Source organism: Dendroctonus ponderosae, unplaced genomic scaffold, assembly GCF_020466585.1.
Source record: "Dendroctonus ponderosae isolate FM_Combo_2020 unplaced genomic scaffold, Dpon_F_20191213v2 Dpon_F_20191213_2, whole genome shotgun sequence".
NCBI classification, from domain to species: domain Eukaryota; kingdom Metazoa; phylum Arthropoda; class Insecta; order Coleoptera; family Curculionidae; genus Dendroctonus; species Dendroctonus ponderosae.
Window position 1 is genome coordinate 13,496,700 of NW_026018165.1, and position 22,839 is coordinate 13,519,538.

General features: G+C 38.9%; 7 protein-coding genes across 15 annotated transcripts in view; 3 read left to right on the forward strand and 4 right to left on the reverse strand.

Moving 5' to 3' along the window:
• LOC109544449 (periodic tryptophan protein 2 homolog) overlaps positions 1 to 389 on the reverse strand; it is a 5,790-nt gene extending 5,401 nt beyond the window's left edge. The window contains exon 1 of the mRNA XM_019914626.2: positions 153 to 389. Coding sequence (XP_019770185.2) covers positions 153 to 338 — 186 coding nt within the window. The 5' untranslated portion in view covers positions 339 to 389. The remainder of the gene's footprint in view (positions 1 to 152) is intronic.
• Positions 390 to 767: 378 nt separating this feature from the next.
• LOC109544452 (ADP-ribose pyrophosphatase, mitochondrial) lies at positions 768 to 2,080 on the forward strand. The gene is made up of 4 exons (XM_019914630.2): positions 768 to 990; positions 1,054 to 1,288; positions 1,330 to 1,478; positions 1,569 to 2,080. Exons 1-4 carry the CDS (start codon positions 828 to 830, stop codon positions 1,856 to 1,858), a joined length of 837 nt encoding a protein of 278 aa, XP_019770189.1. The 5' UTR covers positions 768 to 827; the 3' UTR covers positions 1,859 to 2,080.
• On the reverse strand, positions 1,878 to 11,258 carry LOC109544448 (mediator of RNA polymerase II transcription subunit 1). Of its 7 annotated transcripts, XR_002172586.2 has the most exons (15): positions 10,124 to 10,355; positions 9,677 to 9,816; positions 9,485 to 9,618; positions 8,658 to 9,233; positions 8,362 to 8,593; positions 8,128 to 8,308; positions 7,841 to 8,070; positions 7,556 to 7,786; positions 7,274 to 7,379; positions 7,034 to 7,217; positions 6,601 to 6,812; positions 4,674 to 6,542; positions 4,468 to 4,527; positions 4,208 to 4,319; positions 3,670 to 3,752 (listed from the first exon to the last, which is right to left on the reverse strand). XR_002172586.2 is itself a non-coding variant. In XM_019914621.2 (14 exons), the coding sequence occupies exons 1-13, from the start codon at positions 10,140 to 10,142 to the stop codon at positions 4,514 to 4,516; spliced, it is 4,128 nt and encodes a 1,375-aa protein (XP_019770180.2). In that variant the 5' UTR covers positions 10,143 to 10,355; the 3' UTR covers positions 3,663 to 3,752; positions 4,468 to 4,513. The 7 variants fall into 7 exon arrangements, 5 of the variants coding, with proteins under 5 accessions (XP_048519689.1, XP_048519688.1, XP_048519686.1 ...); XM_019914621.2 differs by lacking the exon at positions 4,208 to 4,319 and having other exon boundaries at positions 3,663 to 3,752; XR_002172585.2 differs by having other exon boundaries at positions 4,208 to 4,527.
• Positions 10,440 to 14,752, forward strand: LOC109544450 (hepatocyte growth factor-regulated tyrosine kinase substrate). The gene is made up of 15 exons (XM_019914628.2): positions 10,440 to 10,616; positions 10,726 to 10,810; positions 11,917 to 12,020; positions 12,107 to 12,267; positions 12,397 to 12,557; positions 12,615 to 12,690; positions 12,748 to 12,873; positions 12,953 to 13,097; positions 13,146 to 13,269; positions 13,330 to 13,497; positions 13,592 to 13,733; positions 13,795 to 14,007; positions 14,070 to 14,241; positions 14,297 to 14,494; positions 14,554 to 14,752. Exons 1-15 carry the CDS (start codon positions 10,580 to 10,582, stop codon positions 14,664 to 14,666), a joined length of 2,025 nt encoding a protein of 674 aa, XP_019770187.1. The 5' UTR covers positions 10,440 to 10,579; the 3' UTR covers positions 14,667 to 14,752.
• LOC109544454 lies at positions 14,653 to 15,637 on the reverse strand. The gene is made up of 3 exons (XM_019914632.2): positions 15,460 to 15,637; positions 14,967 to 15,175; positions 14,653 to 14,912 (listed from the first exon to the last, which is right to left on the reverse strand). The coding sequence occupies exons 1-3, from the start codon at positions 15,539 to 15,541 to the stop codon at positions 14,766 to 14,768; spliced, it is 438 nt and encodes a 145-aa protein (XP_019770191.1). The 5' UTR covers positions 15,542 to 15,637; the 3' UTR covers positions 14,653 to 14,765.
• Positions 15,638 to 15,933: 296 nt separating this feature from the next.
• On the forward strand, positions 15,934 to 20,083 carry LOC109544456 (serine/arginine-rich splicing factor 2). Of its 2 annotated transcripts, XR_002172587.1 has the most exons (5): positions 15,934 to 16,285; positions 17,129 to 17,269; positions 17,333 to 17,516; positions 18,381 to 18,441; positions 19,275 to 20,083. XR_002172587.1 is itself a non-coding variant. In XM_019914638.2 (4 exons), exons 1-3 carry the CDS (start codon positions 16,104 to 16,106, stop codon positions 17,514 to 17,516), a joined length of 507 nt encoding a protein of 168 aa, XP_019770197.1. In that variant the 5' UTR covers positions 15,934 to 16,103; the 3' UTR covers positions 18,381 to 18,649. The 2 variants fall into 2 exon arrangements, 1 of the variants encoding a protein (XP_019770197.1); XM_019914638.2 differs by lacking the exon at positions 19,275 to 20,083 and having other exon boundaries at positions 18,381 to 18,649.
• Positions 20,084 to 20,190: 107 nt separating this feature from the next.
• Positions 20,191 to 22,839, reverse strand: part of LOC109544455 (lysosomal-associated transmembrane protein 4B) — a 5,979-nt gene continuing 3,330 nt past the window's right edge. For both annotated transcript variants that reach the window (XM_019914635.2, XM_019914633.2), the window contains exons 2-8: positions 22,656 to 22,762; positions 22,375 to 22,582; positions 22,140 to 22,278; positions 21,921 to 22,080; positions 21,666 to 21,860; positions 20,924 to 21,078; positions 20,191 to 20,867 (exon numbers count right to left, since the gene is read on the reverse strand). In XM_019914635.2, the coding sequence (XP_019770194.1) occupies positions 20,645 to 20,867; positions 20,924 to 21,078; positions 21,666 to 21,860; positions 21,921 to 22,080; positions 22,140 to 22,278; positions 22,375 to 22,582; positions 22,656 to 22,754 (1,179 nt within the window). In that variant the 5' untranslated portion in view covers positions 22,755 to 22,762 and the 3' untranslated portion in view covers positions 20,191 to 20,644. The remainder of the gene's footprint in view (positions 20,868 to 20,923; positions 21,079 to 21,665; positions 21,861 to 21,920; positions 22,081 to 22,139; positions 22,279 to 22,374; positions 22,583 to 22,655; positions 22,763 to 22,839) is intronic.

A 22,839-nucleotide genomic window follows, 5' to 3' on the forward strand; every position in this document is an offset into this window, starting at 1 on the left:
AAGCTGTAAGAGAAAATTCCAATTAGTAGAGAAATTAATTTGAAAAATTACCTTGACGTTTCGATAGCTATTTTCTGCTATCGTTATCAAAAGAAGTTTGTAAAAAATGAATCCTCCTCAACAATATAGAACTTATCTATCATAGCACTTACCGTTAATTCAACAGATCTAAATATGATAAATATATTTCTGTTCTTCTGTTTTCCATCGCAAAACACTAATTTATGTCTGCACACTTCTTCTTTGGCGGGTCTCCATGTTACTTCCAATAGACGATTAGTTCCTTTTTGAAGCTTGCATTCACTCCAGCTTAGAACCACGTCCATTTCATCTGGCATATGTTTTTCTATAAGCAGCTAATTAAAACCATACAAATTAGATGAAATGGAAAGTACATTCAAATCTACAAGTTCTATCGAAAAGTTTAATCAACATCGTTGCAGATATTCAATATTAATTCAATATGGTTACGAGTCCATACCGACGCACAGATTAAAATATGTATTTATAAAAAATTGCCCTCCCCTGTAGAGTGAACGTGATGTAAAAATTGTCAGGGGTTTTGATTAGAAAAAAACACGAAGAAACAATTCGTGATTCGTGAACACAACACAACACTGGAAGCGGCTGGCGACACAATTAAAAATAAGCAAGTGTACTGGGTTCATAATGCAGGTTTGTTTGAATTCTTTAATTCTCAGCCACCAGAGCGCGCCACTTTAGCGACACACTTTCAACAAGTTTAAAAGTCGTTTCTATATAAGCCTTGTTCTATGCTTGTAACCTATAAGAAGTAAATAAACATTCTGTTATACATAGGTAGAAAAATGCACTCTAAGTGTAGAGGGGCTCTTTATCCTTTGAGCAACATCAAACGATTGCCCTTTCCAGACGAACTAGTTCCATGGCTGGTGGAATTCAAAAATTACGATCCCCCCGAATATGAGTCTAAAGTGCTAATAAATAAGCCTTGGGCAGACCCTCCTATATGTAAGCGCCTATTTTCCACTTGAAGCCAGCCTCTTCTTAATGTCTCCCGGTTGGAAAGTACAGGTGATTCACGATTTTCACCGAAATGGAACCAGTTGGATGGAAGCATCAACCGCAAAAGCCACACAGGCTTATATGAGGTAAAGAACCAACGGCCCTTAAACCCTGCAGGTAGAACAGGGCTCAAAGGGCGTGGCGTCCTGGGAAAATGGGGCCCCAACCATGCAGCCGACCCCATTGTGACTAGATGGAAATTAGGTGAAAACCAAGAGAAAATGTTGAATGGATTGCTAAAAAAGTAAGCAGCAAAGTCTAGGACAAGTCTTACACCATTTTGAGGCCGATTTTGCAGTTTTGCGCCATCCAAAGACGGGACTGTGGGCAATGGGCACTACCTGGAGGCATGGTAGATCCAGGGGAGCAAGTCAGTGAAACTCTTAAAAGGGAGTTCATGGAAGAAGCCCTAAATAGTCTCGAAGTTTCTAAAGGTTGCTAATACAACTAGCTCATAATTTGCTTAACAGTCTGTTCCAACAAGTCAAATTATTATTTTTCTATTAAAACATTGTCCTATACAGAGCAGTACAAGCGCGATGAAGAAATGCTCAAATCGTTCTTTGCAAATGGCACAGAAATATACAAAGGATATGTGGATGATCCCAGAAACACGGATAATGCTTGGATGGAAACTGTTGCCATGAATTTCCATGATGATGATGGAAAGCATGTGGGAAAATTCAACTTAAAAGCTGGAGATGATGCTGCTAACGTCCAGTGGATGGACGTAAGTAACTGCCTGGATTTATATGCGAGTCACTCACTACTGTTAAAGAGCGTTGCGGAGCATTTAGGGGCCCACTGGGCATGAGAAAAGTGAAACAGCCACGTTAAAAAAATGTTATAATATATGACATAATATATTATTACATGTTTACATTAATATGTACAAAACTGTATATAATAACTATAAATTACAAAAAATAAGTCATTCAATCAATTGCCCGCTTGGTGTTTTGTACTATGATATGCGTAACATTTATCTTTCAATCTTGACGACTCTCATATAAACAATAAATACATTGCCCATAAAGCGCGGGTATTTAGAATTGATTATCCTGCACACCTTTCGGAAAGACAACAACTATTCTGGCACTAATAAAGTACAATGATTTACAGTCTATTCTCCAATTTAATAACATCAATAAATAATTAAGTTACTGACTAGATACCTAAAACACAATTTCAATCAATCATATTTTGGGTATCAATTTTAACTTCCTGTAAATTAAATATGCTTTATTAAATACAATATTTTCCCTACACCCAATCAATATAGCACGATGGAAATATTTTATAAACTGTATAATAAAACTAATCGAGAGAAGTGTTAACTATACTGAGGACGAGGTCTCAGGGCAAAGTGCCACATTTTTACTATACTATGTGTGTGTAAACACAATTTAATAATATATGTTTCATAAATTATAAATGTTGAAACGATTCTCATGAACACGCTTTAAAAGTAGTTTTCACTGAAAAAAATTACGACGGAAAATAATTAGTAAAAACTAATTTGTGTTTGTTAATTCAGTAATTGATGAAATTCCTGCATTTTTATTTAAGTACTTAAATCGGCATGAACTACATCACCACTTTTCGCTTTTAGGGGATTTTTAATTTGAATAGACTTATCGATCTAATGTCAATTTGTAGAGAAGGATCTAACTGATTTTCAAAAAGTTTTCAATAGCAGCCAAACATTCTTGAAAGCAGAAATCAAACAACAAAAATACTTGAAGATTGATAACGAATTAATTCTGTTCCAAGCTGAGTGAGTCAGTCGATGATTTGATAAAATTAAGAAATGAGTTAATAAAATTAAAGAAAACCAAGTGAAAGCTTTAACGAAGGACCCTGACTGAAGACACGATAACACATAAAATTGACAACCAAGAGAAGGAAGCTGGAAATAAGCCGCATGTGCAGACAAAAAAAATGTAAAAAATAACTCTCTGAAACATGCATGCCGGACTTTTGCAACAAAGTTTTCATTTGTCTGGCTTTTCGGGCAAGTAAAGTAGGAAAAAAACTTGAGCATGGAATAAAAGTGTCTTCAAAGAACAGCGTAGCAAAAAGATCAAAACATTTAAACTAGACTAAAATAAGAACAAATAATAATCTCTATTTCTGAGTTGTTCCGAAACTATTTAGGGCAAACAATGATCAGTAAGTTTTCATAACTCCTCAAAAATGGTGGATTTTGAAACGTTGTATAAAACTTGCATAAACATGCTGAAATATACACATTCTAATACTTACAATAAACAAATGGCAGTTGTTCGTGTAAATTCCCTAGTTTAGTAAACGTTCATCTGGTTATAACTTATAACGGCAAGATGGGATTTGTTTCCCAATACAACGATAGCTACGCGAAATTACCCTAACTGTTATTAAATACGCAACAAACAATTTGCTCGTTGACTTCTCATTTAGTTATTACTTTCCTAATGTTACAATACCCTCATCCAGAAGATCGTCATCGCCCAGACAACTGGAACTGCGGCTTGACGCCCTAGAATTGACTATGTGGACACTAACGGACGGTGAGTGCGGAAAAGTGGGCGTTTTGCTGAAATCTAAGGCCTCTGTATCGATAGTGGTCGTAGGCGCGTACTTTGAGGCCAACGTTAGACTATGTAGGGCTTCACTGGCCGATGGATACGGATTGAGCGGATCCGTAGTGAGGAACAGATCATCGGTACCTAAATTTAATTGAAAACAACTCTATATTCATACGGCTCATAAATATGATGATGCGCAAATACATTAGGGAATGTTCTAAAAGGAGGTCTTTTCAACCAACTTTTTTCACTTAGTTACTTCCCGAAAATAATCAGACTTGAAAATGACCAACATTTTTTTTTAAACTTGGAGATAATGGCACAGTGTTTTTTTTTTACTAAAATTAGACTCAAACGTGACGCCACCTTTTCGCTCATACCTAAAGAACCACTTGGGCTAGCAAACACATTCTTACAGCTCTGGATGGCGAACTAACACTTTTACAATGTAAAATACCCGCTAGTAATCATGACGGTTTTCACAGAAGAGGGCGGTTTGTAAAATATTAGGGTGGCGGTTCGAATATCAAATAGCAAATTATTCATTAATGGGTGCTAATCAAGGACTTTAACAACTCTCCTTGGCTTATGCTCACCTTAAAGGACATTATTGAAAATCGATTATTTCTGCAGGAATGACCCAACTCAACCATTTCCTAAATACGCCCGTAAGCTATTTGCCCATCCTCATAAAACCTGCTGTATAATCTTGCAAAACCATCAATCATTAATAAGCGCATGCTAACGTTGAAAGTGAAATTTTAAACTAAACTGGCATCTGTTTGTTAGTAAAGCTATAAGACGCTGTTAGCATAGTTAGCGTACTGAATAGTCATTTTCTGGCATTGATACTTACACTAATATATTATCACAATTAAAATCGGTATGTTTTGGCAACAATTTCAATTTGATGATCCTGAAAATGAAAAAAAGACAACTAAAAAAAAAGGAAATGAAAAAAAATAGAAGTTCAAAACGAAGTGGCAACAACTGAACAGAAATTAAACAGAAAATCCAAGCACTCAATTTAAAGAATATTCGAATAAAACAACATCACCTCACCTGATAAGTTGTGGGGGCCATCCTTTCTCTTATCGTCCAACTCGTCTGCTTTACTCGCGCTTAGTATACTCATATTGTTTCGGATCTTTTGTTCCAACGAATTCATGGCCGGTATGTTTAGGGGATATTTACTATCGTTTTTCACCATCATATCAAAAATTTTCGTATCGACGGTGCTACGATTCACATTGTTTACTTCGTTCTTCTTCTTGTCCGAAAGTTTGGGTATTTGGAAATTTTTGTCCAGTGTCTTCATCATGCCCTCCATCATCAAAGCCGATGTATACGGTTGCATTTTGTAAATACTTTCCGAGTCGTTCGGTGTCGGGCTGCCTTTCGTGCGCTCTTTTAGAGAAGCAAAAACCGATTTTTCCGAGGAACTTTTACTCGGTTTCAACCGGTCCTTGCTCCTACTTAAATCGGTGGCATTGCTGAAACTCAGCTTCGGCGTTGTGGGTTTGGATGCCGACTTTAAAACTCCACTACTTACTTTCGAACTGCTGCCCCCAGGTTGCTTACTGGAACCACCTGAAGTGCTGGAGGTTTTCATGTTGGGGATATAAGTAGTGGAGTTTGGTATGCTTGAAGAACTGCTGCTCTTCTGTATCTGCTGCGGTTTTTTAGAAGCAGGGCCGCTATTCACTCCAGGTTTTAATCCAGTGTGGACTTTCGGAGAGCCAGTAGTGGCAATTTGCGACGATTTAGAAAAGTTGCTTTGGGCGCTCGAACTTGTATTACTCCCACTCACACTAACACTGCTTGATTTGTTTTCTTTAGTCCTAGGTTTGTTTATTGTTAGTTTCATCCCATCTGAACTAGTTTTAACCATGTACTCGGAGTTTTTTGTATCACCAATCATTTTGGCCCCGCCTTTTCCATCCTTACTTACAGGTTTACTGCTCGACTTCGAACTTAAATCAGTGGGCACGTCACTATGTTGGGCATTCACTTTAATATTTAATTTATCCACTATAGCAGACAGAGATCCTTTACGGTTCCTCAAAGTGTTGGGGTTGCCTTTTGAGTCCGCACTGGGCGAGGGCAGGGACTCTTGAGACCCGCCATCCAAGCTGCTTATGTTCAAGTCCAGGGGCTTAACTTTAATGGATGAACTAGATTTGGACTTCAAAGCCCCACTTGGAAAAAGGCCACGATTTCTCTCCTTATCTCTTTCCTTGCTTTTGCTCTTTTCCCCCATACCTTTACTTGAAGGCGAATTGGCCACATTTTTCAAAGTGGACATGCTTGGCTTTCCACTACCACTTGCCGAGAGATGTTTCGGACTAGTTCCATGATGCTTCGGACTGGGCAACCCTTGAAACCCATGCTTAGGGCTTGAAGGAACATGGGCGGGCGAGTTTTTTGGACTAGAATTGTGATGTGAAGTGCCACAAGAACTGGAGGACTTGGGTTTCATTAGATTGGGGCTCAGCTTTCCTGACATTGTCATCGGTCTGTTAGATGTGGGCGATGGACTGAATTTTCGCATCAAACTCGGCGATGTTGGCGTAGACGTGGCGCACAAAGGTGGACTTTCCGATAGCTTCATATTGATGGAAACCGGTTTTAGTAGAGAATCTTGCTTCAGAGGGACTTTCTCTGGAGGCCCCATTGGGCTTTCATCGCGTTTCTTTTTCCGCTTCTTCTCTTTCTCTTCGCGACTGCCTCGGCTGCTTTTTCTCTCCTTTTTATCGTCATACTGCTTCGAACTCGAAGTGATTGGCGTAATTGTTATAGAAGTGGGCATCAAATTGGATGTGGCCTGCGTTATGGGGATTATTTCAATACCCGTTCGCTTCTCTAGACCTCCAGCAGCGCAGGTGGGTGATGGCAGTGTGGTAATCGGCGTAATACTCACATTGGGGGGCACTGCAAATTAACAAAATTCTAGCTCTTTTCCGGTGAAAATAACACAAATAACTCATACTTTTATCGCTGAGATCCGACACGACACTGCAACTGCTGCCGGAAGATGGCTCGGGAGCCGTTTTCCTAATTGGGTCTCTGTGCAATGTGGACAAGATTTCCTCCATGTCCACAGTTTCAGGCGGATTTGACGGAAATTCACCGGGCACTTTATCAATATTCACTAAAAAATCTGACGAATCGATGTTTGAAAATTCCAAATCTGATTGGGAGCTGAAAAGATTATTGGTTTTAAAAACAGTAATGGATGTTGGCCAAAAACGGAAACTTCAACATGCTCTAATTTTGTTCTTCACGTTTCCGAAGCTGAACTCGCTTACACATTTCGAGGCGGTTTGCTTGAAAGCTCACGCTAAAAGCCAAAACTTTAAAAACGACGATAACAAAGGCAGCAGTTTGCCAATTATTTTAATATTAATCGAATTGATCTTTACCCTGAAATTGGAGTTGCCACTTCGGTTTCCTGCGAAATAGGAGTGCTTTGCGATGTTGAGTCACAACTAGAAGTTTCCACAAATTCCAGATCCTCTAATCCCACCTTCCGCTTGCCACTGTTCCATAGGTCATCAGTGGCCTTCCGCTTGTGCTTTCTTCCAGAAATCGATTTGTCTGTAGAATCTGAAATTTCGATCTTCATTGATGCGGATTCTTACAATAAATTGCAAATTAATTACCTGACAAAATGTTTGTTATTTCAATAGTGCTGAGCACCCTAACGGAAGGTGGGATACTTTGAAAATTCGAAGCCATCAAGGATTCATTCCACACACCTTGCTGCTCCTGAAATGGTGTTAAAGAAATACACTCGTTATACACACTTATTAATGATATTTTTTTAAGTGTTGAGAGTATTCTATACTTTCACTTTTCTTATAAAGAGTCGAGACAGCCGAGTCAGTCAAACAACGCTTACAAAGACCGATCACCTTAATCAACTAAACTCTTGTCTTACCTACCTGTAGGTGAATTCGATGATGATTATGGCCTTGCGACCCATTGACGCCCGGCTCTTGCTTGATCTGATCCTGCAGCCCCCCGAATTCCGAAAGACCCGGACCTGCTCCGGGTCCCAAATGGCCGCCGGGATCGACGGAACCGAGGGGCAAACTAAAATTTTCCTGGCCAGGATAAAACTTGTGCTCAGCGGGCTGTCGTTCCCACATCTGGATAACCGCGCGAAGTGTAACCTGGAATAATGAACATGAAAATAATCTCAGTTTTATTTGTGGCCTCGGACTTACCGGTATTGAAAAGCTCTTGTTCAGCACTTTCGTGGCTAGTTCAGAGACAAGATCGGGAACGTTGGGAGGAGGCGGCGTGCCCGGATTTTGCACTTTACATATCAGATTGGAAATATCGGATAAATCAATGTCAGCCGTGGCCATGCATTCTTGCAAAGGATGCTCCAGCGATATGGAAATTTTTGTGGATGAAAGAGCGCTCACCTCAAACATAGTCATATTGTCGAAATCTGCAACAAAGAAAACCCGTTTAAAAAAACGTTTTCCGTAAAAACACCGCAGTTTACTTTGTCTACTGTTTGGCCTCACGCAGCTCTCAATAATATTATTAAAAAGTGCTTGCTCTCGAAGAATCATTAAAATCTTCGAAACATGCGCCGGGTGACTGAATGGTATGCTCGACACAAATATGCCGTTCATATTTCGATTTTCAGTCATACAATAGCAGTGCGTCTGGTCAGGCAATGACTGAAAAATATTCCAACATAATTCCACATCAAACTCAATCGTTTCTCACTTACTACAAATAGGCCTTTGTTGTTATTGCAGCTCATTTTTCCCCCGCTGCATTGATTTACAATCATATTCAACAACGGTTGCGGTGCCCTAGTCTCCACCTCAACCCACTGCTGGATTTGCTGCATTTTCCTGACTAACGAAACACACACAGGCATGGGCTTATTCAGTTTCAGGCTAAAGCAAGCAGGCACTACTGCACTATTTTGAATAGTTAATGGTGTATACGACGGAGTACTGAAAGAGTCAAGACTTATCTACATATAACTGCCTTCAACTAATGCAAGTAACTACACATTACCTTTTGCCATTCATACTTCGATTAATAGTGATCAAGGGGGTAGTTTGTAGCTTGTGAGCAACAGATCCTTCAATAGACACAGTTACCCAATAGCCCAAGCCTTTGGAAATAATGCTATCGATGCTGATGGCATCAATTTCATGCTTATCCACATTAAGCAAGTCATAGGGTGAAATGAAATAAGTCAATTTCATTGAGTGGCCACCGCGACGCTTCTCTAAAACACCCACTGGCGACTTGTGCAAAATATTAAACGGCTCCTTCATAAAAGTCTGCAATTGAGCCAAAGTGCATAAATCGATTTCCAGCGACTCCAAGGCGGTGAAAGCTTTGCCTTTCACTTTTTTCTCTGCGTTTAGTTGATAGATTGATACGAAGCCTTCCAATTGCGTTGTAAAATCTGTAAAATCCCCTCTTGAAAGGCAATTCACCAGCTCGATGCAGCTCTGCTGCTCAACTTTCCCTTCATGATGAATTTTAACATCTTTAACCACGCCTGTTGCTTCCAAAATAATTTCTAGGTAAAACATGTCAGAGAAAATAAATACGCCAGTTTTTTCGATCTCAAATCTTAATCTGGAACAAAATAAAGAACATTATAGCGGAATGATTAGAATCCTGTGTCCCTGTCTTTGTTAATTTTGGAAAGTCGATCAATTTGTTCTAGGGTTCAGGAAGGAAAGTTTTTTTCAGGGTTTTGCATGCATGGATTAAACCCTTAAGAAGGAAATAAGTTTTCCTTTTTAATTACAACAAATCGATGGTTCAAAAACAGCGCCCCGACGCTGTTCGGAATAGTAGACTGAAATAAAATACAAAGAGCTTACCCAAGTTGCCTGGTAAGGCTTTCCAATCTTTCAATCATGCTTTGCAGACCTGTAACTTTGATTACATGTTGCAAAGTGTCTAAACATTTTTGATGTTGGGTCTTTTCCACACTGTCAAGTGCATATCTTTTTTCCTAGAATAGCATGCAGTTTAGAAGCCCAGCCTCGCAATAGCCAATATTTCGAACATACCAACAGGGTCATTCGCACGTTTTTAGCTATTTCCGGAAGGGATTTCAATTGCGATGCTTTAGATCTTAGCTTCTCCATAATAATCTCCAGCTGCCAGTCTTTGGCCTTATCCCTGTTTGAGGATGGCATGATTGATGAGCCTGCAAAGTATCGCACATCTTCATAATGCTAAAGCTTTGCAGGATTGTAAAAAATCTCAAGGAATATTTTGGGTTTTTAGATGTTATTAAAGTTAAATTTTTGATACCTATTTATATCAGCAAAATGATTACTGAGTACAGCTAAAAGCTTCCACGGAAAGTAACGATGAAAAACGTGCTTTTAAATTCAGCGTGTTGGTCTAAATGATAATTTTAGCAATTTTTTGGGGTTTCTACTTCCAAAATGTCAAGAGTTCATTAGGAAATGCACGTAAATTTTCTAATCTAAAATACACTAAACACTCACTGCTCTGCATTATGTTCATGCTGTTGCTGTCCTTTTCCACTATTTCATATTAACAGTAAAATATGCATTTTGATAAAACTTTAAAAATTAAACATTACACACTTTTGGCTACTAAACAAAACATAGCCTTCTCAGTTTGAGGCATTTTTGACACTATTGACAAGGTTATTTTGACAATCACACCTGTTATGATTTGGCCACAGCATATTTAACTAATATACGTATCAAATGCATACGAAAATCTGAGAAAATGAGTTAGAAATACGGTAAAAAATATGACAACAGCGGGTTGTTATCATTTTTTAGCTCTTGACAGACAGCTGTCTGTGGGTGACAGATTCTCAAAGTCATCTGTTCAATTCATTACATTTGTTTCTCCCCCAAAAGGGTAAAAACATATATTTTTTAAATTCGGTGTGATTAGTCAGTGTTTCAGAGTGCAGGGCTGGTTCCGACATGTATCCGTGGTCCAGTCATTTCGACAAATTGCTTGGTAAGACGCTCACTACCCCTTAGAAGTAATAGCAAACAGAATCCAGTCTAATTGATCATTCTGTTGCATTAACAGCAGAATTAAGTCTAAAGAATGTTTGCTTTTCCAGAAAAAGCCACCAGTCATCTCATAATGGAGCCAGATTGGCCGTCCATCCTGCGAATATGCGATTTGATTCGGCAAAATGATGTCTCGTATGTATTCCTATAACATTTAACTTACATGCATACAATTAACTTTGGCTGCTATAGGAAGCATTGAGAGATACCGTTAATGTTTTTTTTCGTAATCTCTATAGTGTGTTTTGGTTCAGCTCAAAGAACAAAGGCGTAGCTACCTTAGAAATAACGTTATTTTTGTTGTAAATTGTCATCAGATTAAAGTAGTGATTCGTCGATTATCTTATCTGAGTATACATTTTATATTTGTTCAAAAATTGTTTTATCATTTCGCTTTTCTTGTTAAATACTTTCAATAAACACAACAGAAACTGTTACTATTTAGGCTCCTGTCGAGCAATATCAAGTGCGTTAAAGATTTTTCTTACTTAATGTCGAAGCCGTGCTTACCTTGGTTAAGCAGAATTGTTCTGGTGGCAACCGAAATATTTTTCAAGGTAATTTGCGAATGATTGAAACTATAAAGTACAACCGATTACATCCATAAATTAAATAGTATGTCAACAAAGTGCTTCATAAGAAGGAGCGTTATTTCAATCGCTTTTTCCAAAAATAACGTAAGTTCACTGTATTGGCGATGGCACAAAAAGTATTCGTTCCTAATTTACACCGTTTCCAAATGTAATTTGCTGCAAAAACACTGCCGATTTCTTTACATTATTTGTCAGTGGACAAAAAGTTTAGGTAGTGTTTTGACTTCTTCAATATCCTAAATCAAAGAGGAGGTACTCAAAACTAATAAAAATGTTAGAAATTATACCTCTGATAATTCGGCGTAGCTAAACGGCAGTCAAATCAAATCAAACGACGCAATTGTAGGCAACGACGTACCTAGAATGTGATCTGCACCAATAATCCTGATAATAACATTATTTAACTTAGTTTGAAGGTGGTGCCTTTGTTTCAGAGCTTCAGCTCTTTTCCTTATCTTGCGTGGGATGTTAAAGGTGTCTTGGTTATTTTCAAACTCCCATTTCAAGTTCTTCACATTTCTTGATGAGCCACCTTTATTTTGCTTTCTTAATATTTTTCCTTCTTTGGTACACGTTCTTCGATTGAATTATTCTTCTTAATTAATCTTCTATACAACTCACTAATTGAATTATTATTGTGGATTGTAGAGCCAAAACTGCTTTAGTTGGAGTAAAAAAGAAGCTAAACTCCCCCAACCCACATACTTCACTATTTGCATTGTCCTGTCTTGAAAGTATGGTAAAAAACTGCGGTAAGCATTAATTTTCCTACCAACTTAGTTTGGAATAGATCCACATTTTTTAACCGAAAATAAAAACAAATTGAACGGTTTTACAGGCGTTCTTGTCGCTGAAGAACTAACTACAAAAGCAAACTGTGAATTTTTGCATGATCTGGTCAAGAACACGCCCCATGAAAACGTTAAGCAGAAGCTACTCGAGCTAATTCAGGCCTGGAACTTTGCCTTTAGAAACAACCCCAAGCATGGCAATTTAAAGGTAAGACCTAATGAGAAGTCACATTTATTAATAAATAAATTGAAATTGAAATGAGTAAAGATAATTGCAGGAAACCCTACAAAATAGCGCGCGATGGATTTTAATTTAATAGGATCAACTTGGTTTCAGGATCTGATGGCGACGATGAAATCAGAAGGATACAAATTTCCAGTGCTCCAAGAAAGTGACGCGATGTTTTCAGCCGATACCGCGCCTGAATGGATTGTTGGTGATAGTTGTTTCAAGTGCAGATCAGAGTTTACGATTATCAATAGAAGACACCATTGCAGGTTTGTTACTTAATTTGTTAAAAGAAAAATTGGCATAAAATTTGAATTTTTATCCAGGGCTTGCGGTCAAGTTTTTTGCGGAGCGTGCAGCTCCAAAACGAAGACTCTTCCCAAGTATGGAATTGAAAAGGAGGTGCGACTAATCAATAAAAATATCAGCAGTTAGATGAAGAAAAATTCATAATTTTAGGTTCGAGTTTGCGATACGTGTTACGAAGCAGGAAACAAACCCGCAACTGTTCCGAAAACGCCTAAGCAAGGAGAAACCGAACTGCCTCAGGAGTATTTGAATAGTTCCCTAGCTCAACAAAGTCAGGTATGAGAAACATGTTATTTTGAATCATCCTGCTGCCTAAAAGATTTAAAATCAGTTTGACAAAATATTACTTTCATAGGAACCTCCAAGGAAAAATGAGGATGAGCTTAAAGAGGAAGAGGATCTGCAATTGGCTTTGGCTCTTAGTCAGTCTGAAGCCGAAGCTAAGGAAAAGGAGAAGCTTAGAGTAACACATGCGCTATTGAACAATCCCCCGAGAAAAGGTAAATGACATGAAAAAATTATAAAAAAATACCATGAAAAAATTACAGATTTGGAGCCTGCTCCTCGTCGCAGTCCGTCGCCGCAACGTGAAGATACCTCCAATCCGGAACTGGACCGCTATTTAAACCGTTCGTTTTGGGAATCCATTCAATCTAATGATCCGAAAGATCGGTACGTGTTGTATTTAAGTTAATAATGCTCCGATTATGAAGAAAATATTGAATATTTCAGGCCAACTAGCCCATCAGCCCCATCGCCAGCTTCATCAATTTTAAGTAACGAACCAAAGTTCAAGATCAAAGAAAATGGCACCGTTGATGTTGACTTAGAGGAGTTCATCAAGGCGCTAAAGAGCCAAGTAGAGATTTTTGTCAATAGAATGAAAAGCAATTCCAGCAGGTACTTATGGAATTTTAGCTATTATTCCTCATTCCTAAAATGGGCACATTACAACTAATTTTAAAACGAATTAACATTACTCATTACTTTGCAGAGGACGTTCCATAACGAACGATACTAGTGTGCAGTCTCTTTTCCTGAACATCACCAACTTGCATTCCAGATTGCTGAAATACATTCAGGATCACGACGATAGTCGATTGTATTATGAAAGACTACAGGATAAATTGACTCAGGTGAGCGAGTTGGCGCAATTTAACCAAAACGGGCGGGTGTTGATTAATTGTAAAATTCCAGGTAAAGGATGCTCGAGCTGCTTTGGACGCGTTGCGTGAAGAACATCGTGACAAACTACGGCGAGAAGCTGAAGAAGCGGAGCGCCAAAGACAATTGCAAATGGCCCACAAGTTGGAGATTATGCGAAAAAAGAAGCAAGAGTATCTGCAGTATCAGCGCCAGTTGGCGTTGCAGCGGATTCAAGAGCAGGAACGGGAAATGCAGATGAGACAGGTGAGTCGTATAATTTTTTCTGGTTGAAGTAGATCGGGCAGAGGTGGTGTTTTTCTTAATAGGAGCAACAGAAGCAGCAATATCTAATGGGCCCTCCGCAGTTTGCCGGCTATATGGGCTCCCCAGTACATGCTCCACAGTTCCAACCGCCCAATCAGCCTCCTCCTGGAATGGCGGGATATTATGGGCAGTATGGCCAGATTATGGGACAACCAGCCAACCCTGGACCTCCAGGTAAAACATCAGCGCACTATACATCTTCTTGTTGGCATTGAATATGTTTTTAAAGGCTCTGCTGGTCCTCCTCAAGGCCCACATATGGGCGCCATGCCTGCCCAAATGGGCGCCCCACATCCGCAGCAGTTTGCTTCCCAGCCGGGTGGGCCTCCACTCGCATTTAATCCTCCGATGATGGGGGTCTCTGCTCAAGGTCCTCCTGCTCATGGAATGCCACCGCATCCAGGTATGCAACTTCCAAATGGACAAGGTATGATATGAAATAAACATTGAGGAAGATAATAAATTATTTTAAATAAATATGTTTAGGCGCCCCTCAAATGCAGTATCCGATTCAAGGCGGTCCACCAGTGCACAATCTACAACAAGTTCCTTCAAACGGGGAGCAAACACAAACTGCAGAGTTGATTAGTTTTGATTAATAAAGATAATGTAATTGTCGCAAATATATATCCAGACTATATTATTACACTTGTTATATGCTGATATTAATAAATTCCTATGTAGACGGGATTTTTTTTTTATAACTGTAACCCATCGGGACTTACAGCCATGTAGCACAAAACTCCCCCACCGGGAATCTGCTTTGCCGTAACATACGCTCTGCCATCGGGGGACTTGTGGTGTAAAACTGGGCAAATTGGGCCAATTTTTGGCAGGAATGGGATCTAGAAACTGACCATATGTCGGCTTGATTTGTTAGAGAATTGGTTCCGGAATACCTCCTTGCAAATCATGTTGCCAAGAGATTCGGCAAGGGGACACAGAGCGGCATTTAAAGGTGGAGGGTGCTCAAATGGCCCGTGCAGACACTTATTTCGCACCTGTATTCTGAGGTATTGTGCATACTCGTTCTTTATCTTGGAGGTTTCTAAGTTGTCATCAGGGAGAGCGGAGAGTTTCCTCACCCATTCCAAACATCTTACCCGATCTGTTAGTTGATTGTTGGAATATGTGAGGAATAATGTGTAAAAAAATGAGTAAGTTTGCAAAGCTTTCTACATTGATAGAAGCTAATTATGAAGGTATTGTTTTTAAACTCGGAAATGTTTATTGAAATGCGTTAGTTAAATCCAAATTGGGTCAAAACAGCATTATTTCAACAGATAAAATATAGCGAAAGCTTCCAACAGCAAGAGTCAAGGTAAATTTGAGTGGTCCGCAACCACAAAATATCCCCCCAAATAGGGGGTATGTTCTGTGTCGGCAACTTACCAAATGGGGAATCTAATTTCACTGTGTGAGAGGAAATATCTAGCAAAGCATCTCTAAATTCTTCCGCATCCTTTGATCCCATTATTGCGCGTAATTTTAAGTTTTACTGAAATTTGCTGTAAACTTTTCAAAAATTATTTGTCAATATGACATCCGCCTTCTTATCAAAATTGCTGATTTTTTTAAGTTTTAGCTAATCAAAGATAGAGGGAGAAAGAGAGAGATACATCAGCGCAGAGCAATGAAGCCAATTGTACAATTTTATTTATATTATTTTATTTTCTTTCAATATTTTAGTGAAAACAATTTTCGATGCTAACTGTCCAAAAATGCCCAATAAATTCATTAAGTTGCTTTATACCAGCGATTAGTAGTCCACTAATCTCTGTTTATAGTTGAACTAAATAATTATTATTGAATATTTCCCTCTCTCTCTCAGGCAACGCAGAGTTTTTAAACCACCAATGGCAACATTGCAAGCCACCCCTCTCCATCCAAAAAAAACGTCGAGTTGTCTCTGGTCGCCATTTTATATTCTGACTTTCAACAGTACAGTATTGTTGAATTTACGATTCGGTTTTGAACCGTAACTTTTTTTCTTTAACTGTTTCAATTAGAGTGGAATCATTTCGACCTCACACGAAATGAGTTACGGCAGGCCTCCGCCTCGCATCGAGGGCATGGTCTCTCTTAAGGTGGATAATCTGACCTATCGGACGACTCCCGACGATTTAAGACGCGTGTTCGAACGTTGTGGGGAAGTTGGAGATATTTACATACCACGCGACCGATTCACCAGGGAAAGCAGAGGCTTTGCTTTTGTCAGGTAAGTTCTAATAACTGAAAATAAATGTCTGGATCAACCAGTTTCTTACGCTGATTGACAGTTTCAAAATGTTTTCTTAGTACCTATTATTGAAAAAGAACCTGCTCAAAACATGTAGTTTGTGGCTCAAATTGAGCCACGTTGAAAGTTCACGATCAAAAGTTTCAACGTGAAGCAATCAGGCACATTTTCTCTACAGCGTTGCTATTAACTAGAATTTTTATGTTGTTGGCATCATATGCCAGATGGGCTTTCCCTAACAATAATTACAAGTTGCAAGGATTTTCAACCACATTTGGAAACGCTGGCTTTTGACCGGATCTGTGAGTTGATGGTGTTGCCAACGTTGTCTCGTTTCAGCAATTGATTTGATGATCTCAAGTTTTCAACATTTCAAAAACTAAAACCGGTTCCATTTGGTAACGTAAAAACCGTTAAAGATTAACCGCCTAGAACAATTGGTTATTTTCTAGTTCAGCAGGCCATGGCGTTTAAAGTTAGCAAACCTTATTTTTTTCATCTTTAGATTTTTCTTAGTGGTTTCGCTGATGAAAATGCAGTTTTCGGCCATTTCTCGCTCATTAAAATTAACAATATTTTCAACAACAAAAGAAGCCATCTTAGCTTGCCTTTCTAACCCTTTCCACTACACCGATGCTACGCAGGCAAGAATCAATATTGTTTATATGCAGATTGATGTTTTTATATTTCAGTAAATTTTCAAAATATATTCATGGCATTGCAACTTAGAAAAACTCGCGTCAACTTCGCAACAGATTAAACATCCAGGCTTCCGCTGTTTAAAAAAACAAACGTATTTCTAAATATAATATTTGTTGTAAGGTTTTACGACAAGCGTGATGCTGAAGATGCGTTAGATGCCATGGACGGTCGCATGCTGGATGGAAGGGAGCTGAGAGTTCAGATGGCTCGTTATGGCAGGCCTACTTCGCCACATCGACGTTACCGTGGGGGCAGAAGAAGGTAACCATTTCACGAGATTGGACCTAATGATCGAGAGGTTTATATGATTTGCTTTTTTTGAAGATCGCGTTCAAGGTCTCGTGGAAGACGCGATAGTAGGTCTCGCTCCAGAGGGCGGAGATCAGCAAGCAGAAGCCGATCGAGGTCGGGCAGCAAGAGCTCAAGGGGAGCCTCCCGGTCTCCAGCTAGAGGTGAGAGGGACAACTCGAGATCAAGAAGCAAATCCCGCTCCAGGTCTAGGTCATAAGTGAGTATCAAATCTTAAACAAGCTATAGTTTAGTTTGTCCCAAACCTTTTGGCATTGACGTCATTATTTGAGAGGACATATTGAAATTTACCTATTTGCGAGTTCAAAAGTCCAGACGCCCCCTAGTATAACTACAAGTTAAGTAGTAATTTGGCAGTTGTTTTGTTCACATTGGTGTTTACATCTGATTATGATTTGTTTTGTTCTGTTCTAATCAACTTTTATGAGCCTTTAAAGAAATAGAAACACATCGAAAAGTGTGTAAGTCTTGTTTTATGTCATAATTGTCATCAACTCCAATCAATAAACAAGTCTGAACTGTCTCTCGACATCGAGTAATTTGACCTTTTGCAGGGCCATCGGTGGTTGAACTCGTGAATTTTCGGAAGATTTTTTTCGTATTACTTGTTTGTCAGTTGGGCGTTTCTTAACCGTGATCTAACGATTTTCCTTTCGGTTGAATCAGATATTACTGTCAAAGCACGGCATTAGACAATCTTTAAAGTACTGTGTTTATTTTTAATTGTCGATGAATAAAAATTGGCATTAGTATTGCTTTTTTGGTTTGCTCTTACTACATTCCTTAAATATTTTCTAAACTAAAACTTAAACAAAAATAACTAAAACGACTTGGAAACATTCACAGAAACTATAATAATTCAATAATTTTCATATTTTTTCGTGCGTCTGCGAATTGTAACAATTTAATAGAACCCAAACGTTAAAACATCAAATTTCCGTTTCGCTCAGTGGACAAGTAATAGAAAAAGTACGACTATTTGCGACGAATTATCACTGCCAAAAAGCTTGGGATAGACGATTCTTTTCTAACAGGTGTACTGATTTTTAATTTTTATTTTCAGATTTTGTCTGAGTCGGGGAGAGAGTCCGGTAGCCTGTAAGCAGCTCCTGCTCTCTGGCAAGGTATTTTATTAAGAATAAGTTATATCTCTCTCTTCCCATTTAATAATTTCACTTTTAACTAAGACAACGCTTGACCGATCCAAAATAGATTAGTGCAATCAGGAAATTTATTTTAATGTTTCAAATAGGTCTACATTTTGTTTTCAAGTAAAGTTACAATATATGTTTGTCTAAGTACAGTAAATAAACACGAGTCTGTCATTTGGTACTCACCATTTTTCATTAGGAGTTAATTACATTATTTTAACGGAATCTGCTTTCATCTAACATAATGGAATGCGATAAGATACCTGTTTGTTTGAGTTATAACCGAATTCCAGTTTGTTTCAAGCGTTATCTGTAAGATGCCCAGATATTTCAGTAATTTTTAAAACTAGTTTTCAGCCTAAATGCGACTGGAATACACATTTTGTATGCAAATCCATGTCAGTTTGGACTGTTGAATGTTACCGGTATTTTCATTTTGTTGTGTCAGATCTTGTGCAACACCGAGTTTAGTAGCTTTTTGGCAATTATTGATTTATCCAATTTTCGATTTAATGTATTGTGTTCCACCAAAGGATTTATCAAATCGAGCCAACACTTGATAATAAAATTAGAGCTTTTCAAAATTATTCACGTATTATTTACTGTTGATGAAGTGTCCTACTTACTGGGTAAAAGATTCAACCGAACCATATTTACTGATATATGGAGTAATAAACGTTTACAGCAAGTTGAATTATTTGCCCTGTTGTAAACGCGCAAAATCCACATTAGATACAATTAGCCTCTCCACATCTTATCAAATGTATCTTAAAATGTTAACTAACGCCTCTTTTATGTGGTAGCAGGCGCAGAGTTGGGGTTTTGCGGTAAGATGTTGGCAGTTGGTGTTTGAGGGAGCGGAGATATGGTGGCGAGAGAGAGAGTAGCTGAAAAACGAGAGCGATCTAGAAAGCGGTAGCGGAACGAGCCTGCGTGACATTGGCTGGATGAAGGCGCTGTCTGGCCAGCCAATCGAATCGCATCGTTTGGTGCCGTTCCTGACACATCTATGTGCAGCTCCTGCTCTCGAGTCTCTAGCCCCCCGAACGAGCATTCCGGTGTTTCGCTTAAATCGAGACAATGGCTTGGTTGAAGGTCGAGCACAAGTTTCACGAAAGTATTGCAAATCTTTTTAGTTACGCATTTCATTTAACAATTGCATACCTACAACGGAATGTCATCAGGTAAGTTTCTTCGCTGAGCTGAATGTTTTTATTCTGTAATTTAAAAAAATTCTGCTACTGAAAATTGAAATGCGTGTTCACTTTAAACAAGCCATGCCGTGATTGGTTAAGGTAAAAGTTGCCAATTTCAAGACGTATAAATATATTTATTCCAGGAGGCCCTAGGTAGGTATGTTTTTATTATTTGTAAAAACGCCCTAAATGTACTTTAACAAAAGGACTGTTGAAGATCAAACGCCTTTAACTAGCCATCTTTGCGTTGAGTCAGGACCAACGATCAGGCATTCATTTCAAGACCACAAGGAGTTTATGGGCGGAATTTTTATATTTTCTAATTATCACAACTCTTTCAGCCTACTAGTTCGTCTGGATCGGCCCTTGGTAATATTTTGTATATACTGGTGTCGAGTGAATAAATCTTTTCCTGATCACATGCTGATTATCATTACGTTACCTGAAGGTAAAACCTGACAATAGTAGGACTAGTTAATATTTCCAATGTTAGAAAAAGGGGTAGGAAAAATAAGTACTAATGAAATTAAATTGACTGCGCTGGAAAACACATTTAATAAAAAGTAGCTATACATATTAATTATACACGGATCTAAACAAAATAGCGATGTTACTGTTAACCTGATGTCTAAGATACTATCATAATCATCGTTGCTATCAAGTTAATATATAGGTACCCTACAATTGAAAATGTAATTATTTAAGCAATTTTTAAGTTGGTTTGGGACCAAGACGAAAAGTAACCATATTAAAAATAAATACTAAAAATTCTGAATAAAAACTAGATATCCGCTGTATTAAAAAACGTGTCCAAGATGTGACAAAGCCAAGCGTGAAAACGTCCGCTAAATGAATTACCCTCGGTAATTTAATAAGATCTATGGAATGGCGATAACACATTTACTGTTCAGAATTGTTTTAGCGCTTGACCAGGAAAAGTACACGGATATTGAGAAACTAGTCTACCAGTATCAATGATATTAATCAGATACTTTGATTATGGCATTAACATTGTTTGGAGCCGGCTGCTCTGTCTTCATTTCTGGCTGGGCTAGAATTTCTACATATTCGTATTCGGTATCATCAATATCTTCAGCGCGGAGATGAGTTTCTTCATCAGTTTTCTGCTGCGGCTTGTTCGGGGATGTTACAGTAGTTGGCGCAGAAGTGGACGCTACAGGAGATTCAACTGGCGTTTCGGGTCTGAAATTTCAAATCAATGACTTGAAGAAAATGTGCAAAACCGCGGAGAAACCTACTGAGGAGCCGCTGATTCCGGTTCAGATACGTTCTCGGGTTGAGGAGGTTCTTGGGCAGCATAAGTGAACAAGAATCGGCGCACCGGCAGTTCCTGGACAATCGTAGTAGTTGAAGTAGCAGCTGGGTATGGAGGTGGCTGTTCATCCATTACATCCTTAAACGATATTCGTTTGTTTCAACGTCAAAGGTAAAGGGTTGATTCAGTTAAATTTCCCAGTTCGTCTGGGGTTTCGATGTTTCTAATTCTACTGCAGCGATATCGTTCGGTTTCACTATTGTAATTCGACTAAGGTGTTTGATAAAATGCAATCAAAGATCAGTTTCCGTCCGAAACATCTGATCATCAAACAATAGTTATACTTCGAAATAAGCGTGTTTTTCCTGAAATTGAAGAAGTGAAAGAAAAGGACAGGGACAAGAGAGAATCGAATGGACCGGATCTGGGTTGCAAGTAGGAGGCGGAAATACATTTATTTCAAGTCGCTGCATTTTTTCTGCTTTTCTCAATCTGCCCAAGGTAATTCTTCATATGCCATTTGTGCTAAAGAAAGCGGGCGATCACCTCTTTGAGCGCTCCCCTATCTTTTGCTGCCTAAAATATGTCCCGCAATGTTGAGTAAGTTTGGTCAAAACTGCCCTGCTTTTTACTTTAAAGGAGCACGAAGCGTTTACGGATCCACTTTTGATCTAATCTTTGCCGGTAAAGTATGCAAGCTAATTCCGATTACTAGTTTATTGTACCTGATAGGATGGAGGTGGAGTCTGTTTTAAAGGTCCCAAAGCGGCGCTTTCCGCATCTCGGAACATTGCAGTGTAGTCGGGATCGGTACGATCCGAACCCTCAGCAGGCATAATGTAATGAACTGTATTCATCGACAATTGATCCTTAACAGTTAGATACTTGCAACAGCGCCATACCACACCAATCCAGTAAGCCTGAACATGAATTATTTGATAAGAAAACGCAAAAGGCTTGATCAATGCGGCCACCCTTACCTTCCACATGATGGTAAGCAATAAGGACGTCAATACCAGAAGGTATAAATTTTGAGGACTCAATGACAACAATTCCTGCCGGAACGGCAAGTGTTGCCATTGCTCAGCCAGAACACGATGAGTCGAGCGGAAGTAGCAAAAGTATCCGCCCATAGTCAGACTGAAAGTAAGGCGTTTTTCTTCTAGTCTATTGTATTATCGACTGAATTAAGTACTCACGCTGTAAAGGCAAAGTCTAACAGCTGAAAGAAGAAAAATGGTAAGATGTGCTTGCGTACTCCCTTCATTACACCGTACACCATGAGAAGGGTGACGCAGAGGGTGCAGAAGGTCATCACCGTTTCTATATCCACATCGGCTAAATAAAATTCATTTGAAAAATGGTCCCAAACCCGATTTTTACGTACAGTTTTGCAGAACATTAAAAAATTCCTAGCATTATAATGTAACTTACTGAAATCTTCAGTGAATTTTTGGTCCTGGGCCGATGGTAAATAGTAAGGATTATCATCATCCTTCACTTTGCTCAGCGGGGTGGGCAAGAAGTCGGTATCAAAATAATTGTTGTATCTCTGAGTGGGGGTAGGGGCGATAGCCGAATTAACGGTGTGATTTTTTCGCATCACAAACGCCAGCACTGAGAGTGCCAAGACATGGAGCAGCTGAAAGCAAGAAAATCGACAAGTAGTCTCACTCGCTTATTTCAAAGACATAATCACAACGAGTGAAACTCACTAAATGGTAGATTCCAAACGCCATGGTGGCAGTCCTCACATGGAGGCAAAAACAACATCTCCATTCCTTATTGCTCGTAGTACCTAATTTAATACGCATACTGAACACTGAAAAATAAAATGTTTCAAAACATATGCCTCATTCTTTAGTACGTAAATAACTATTAAGCAGTGTATTCAAAAAT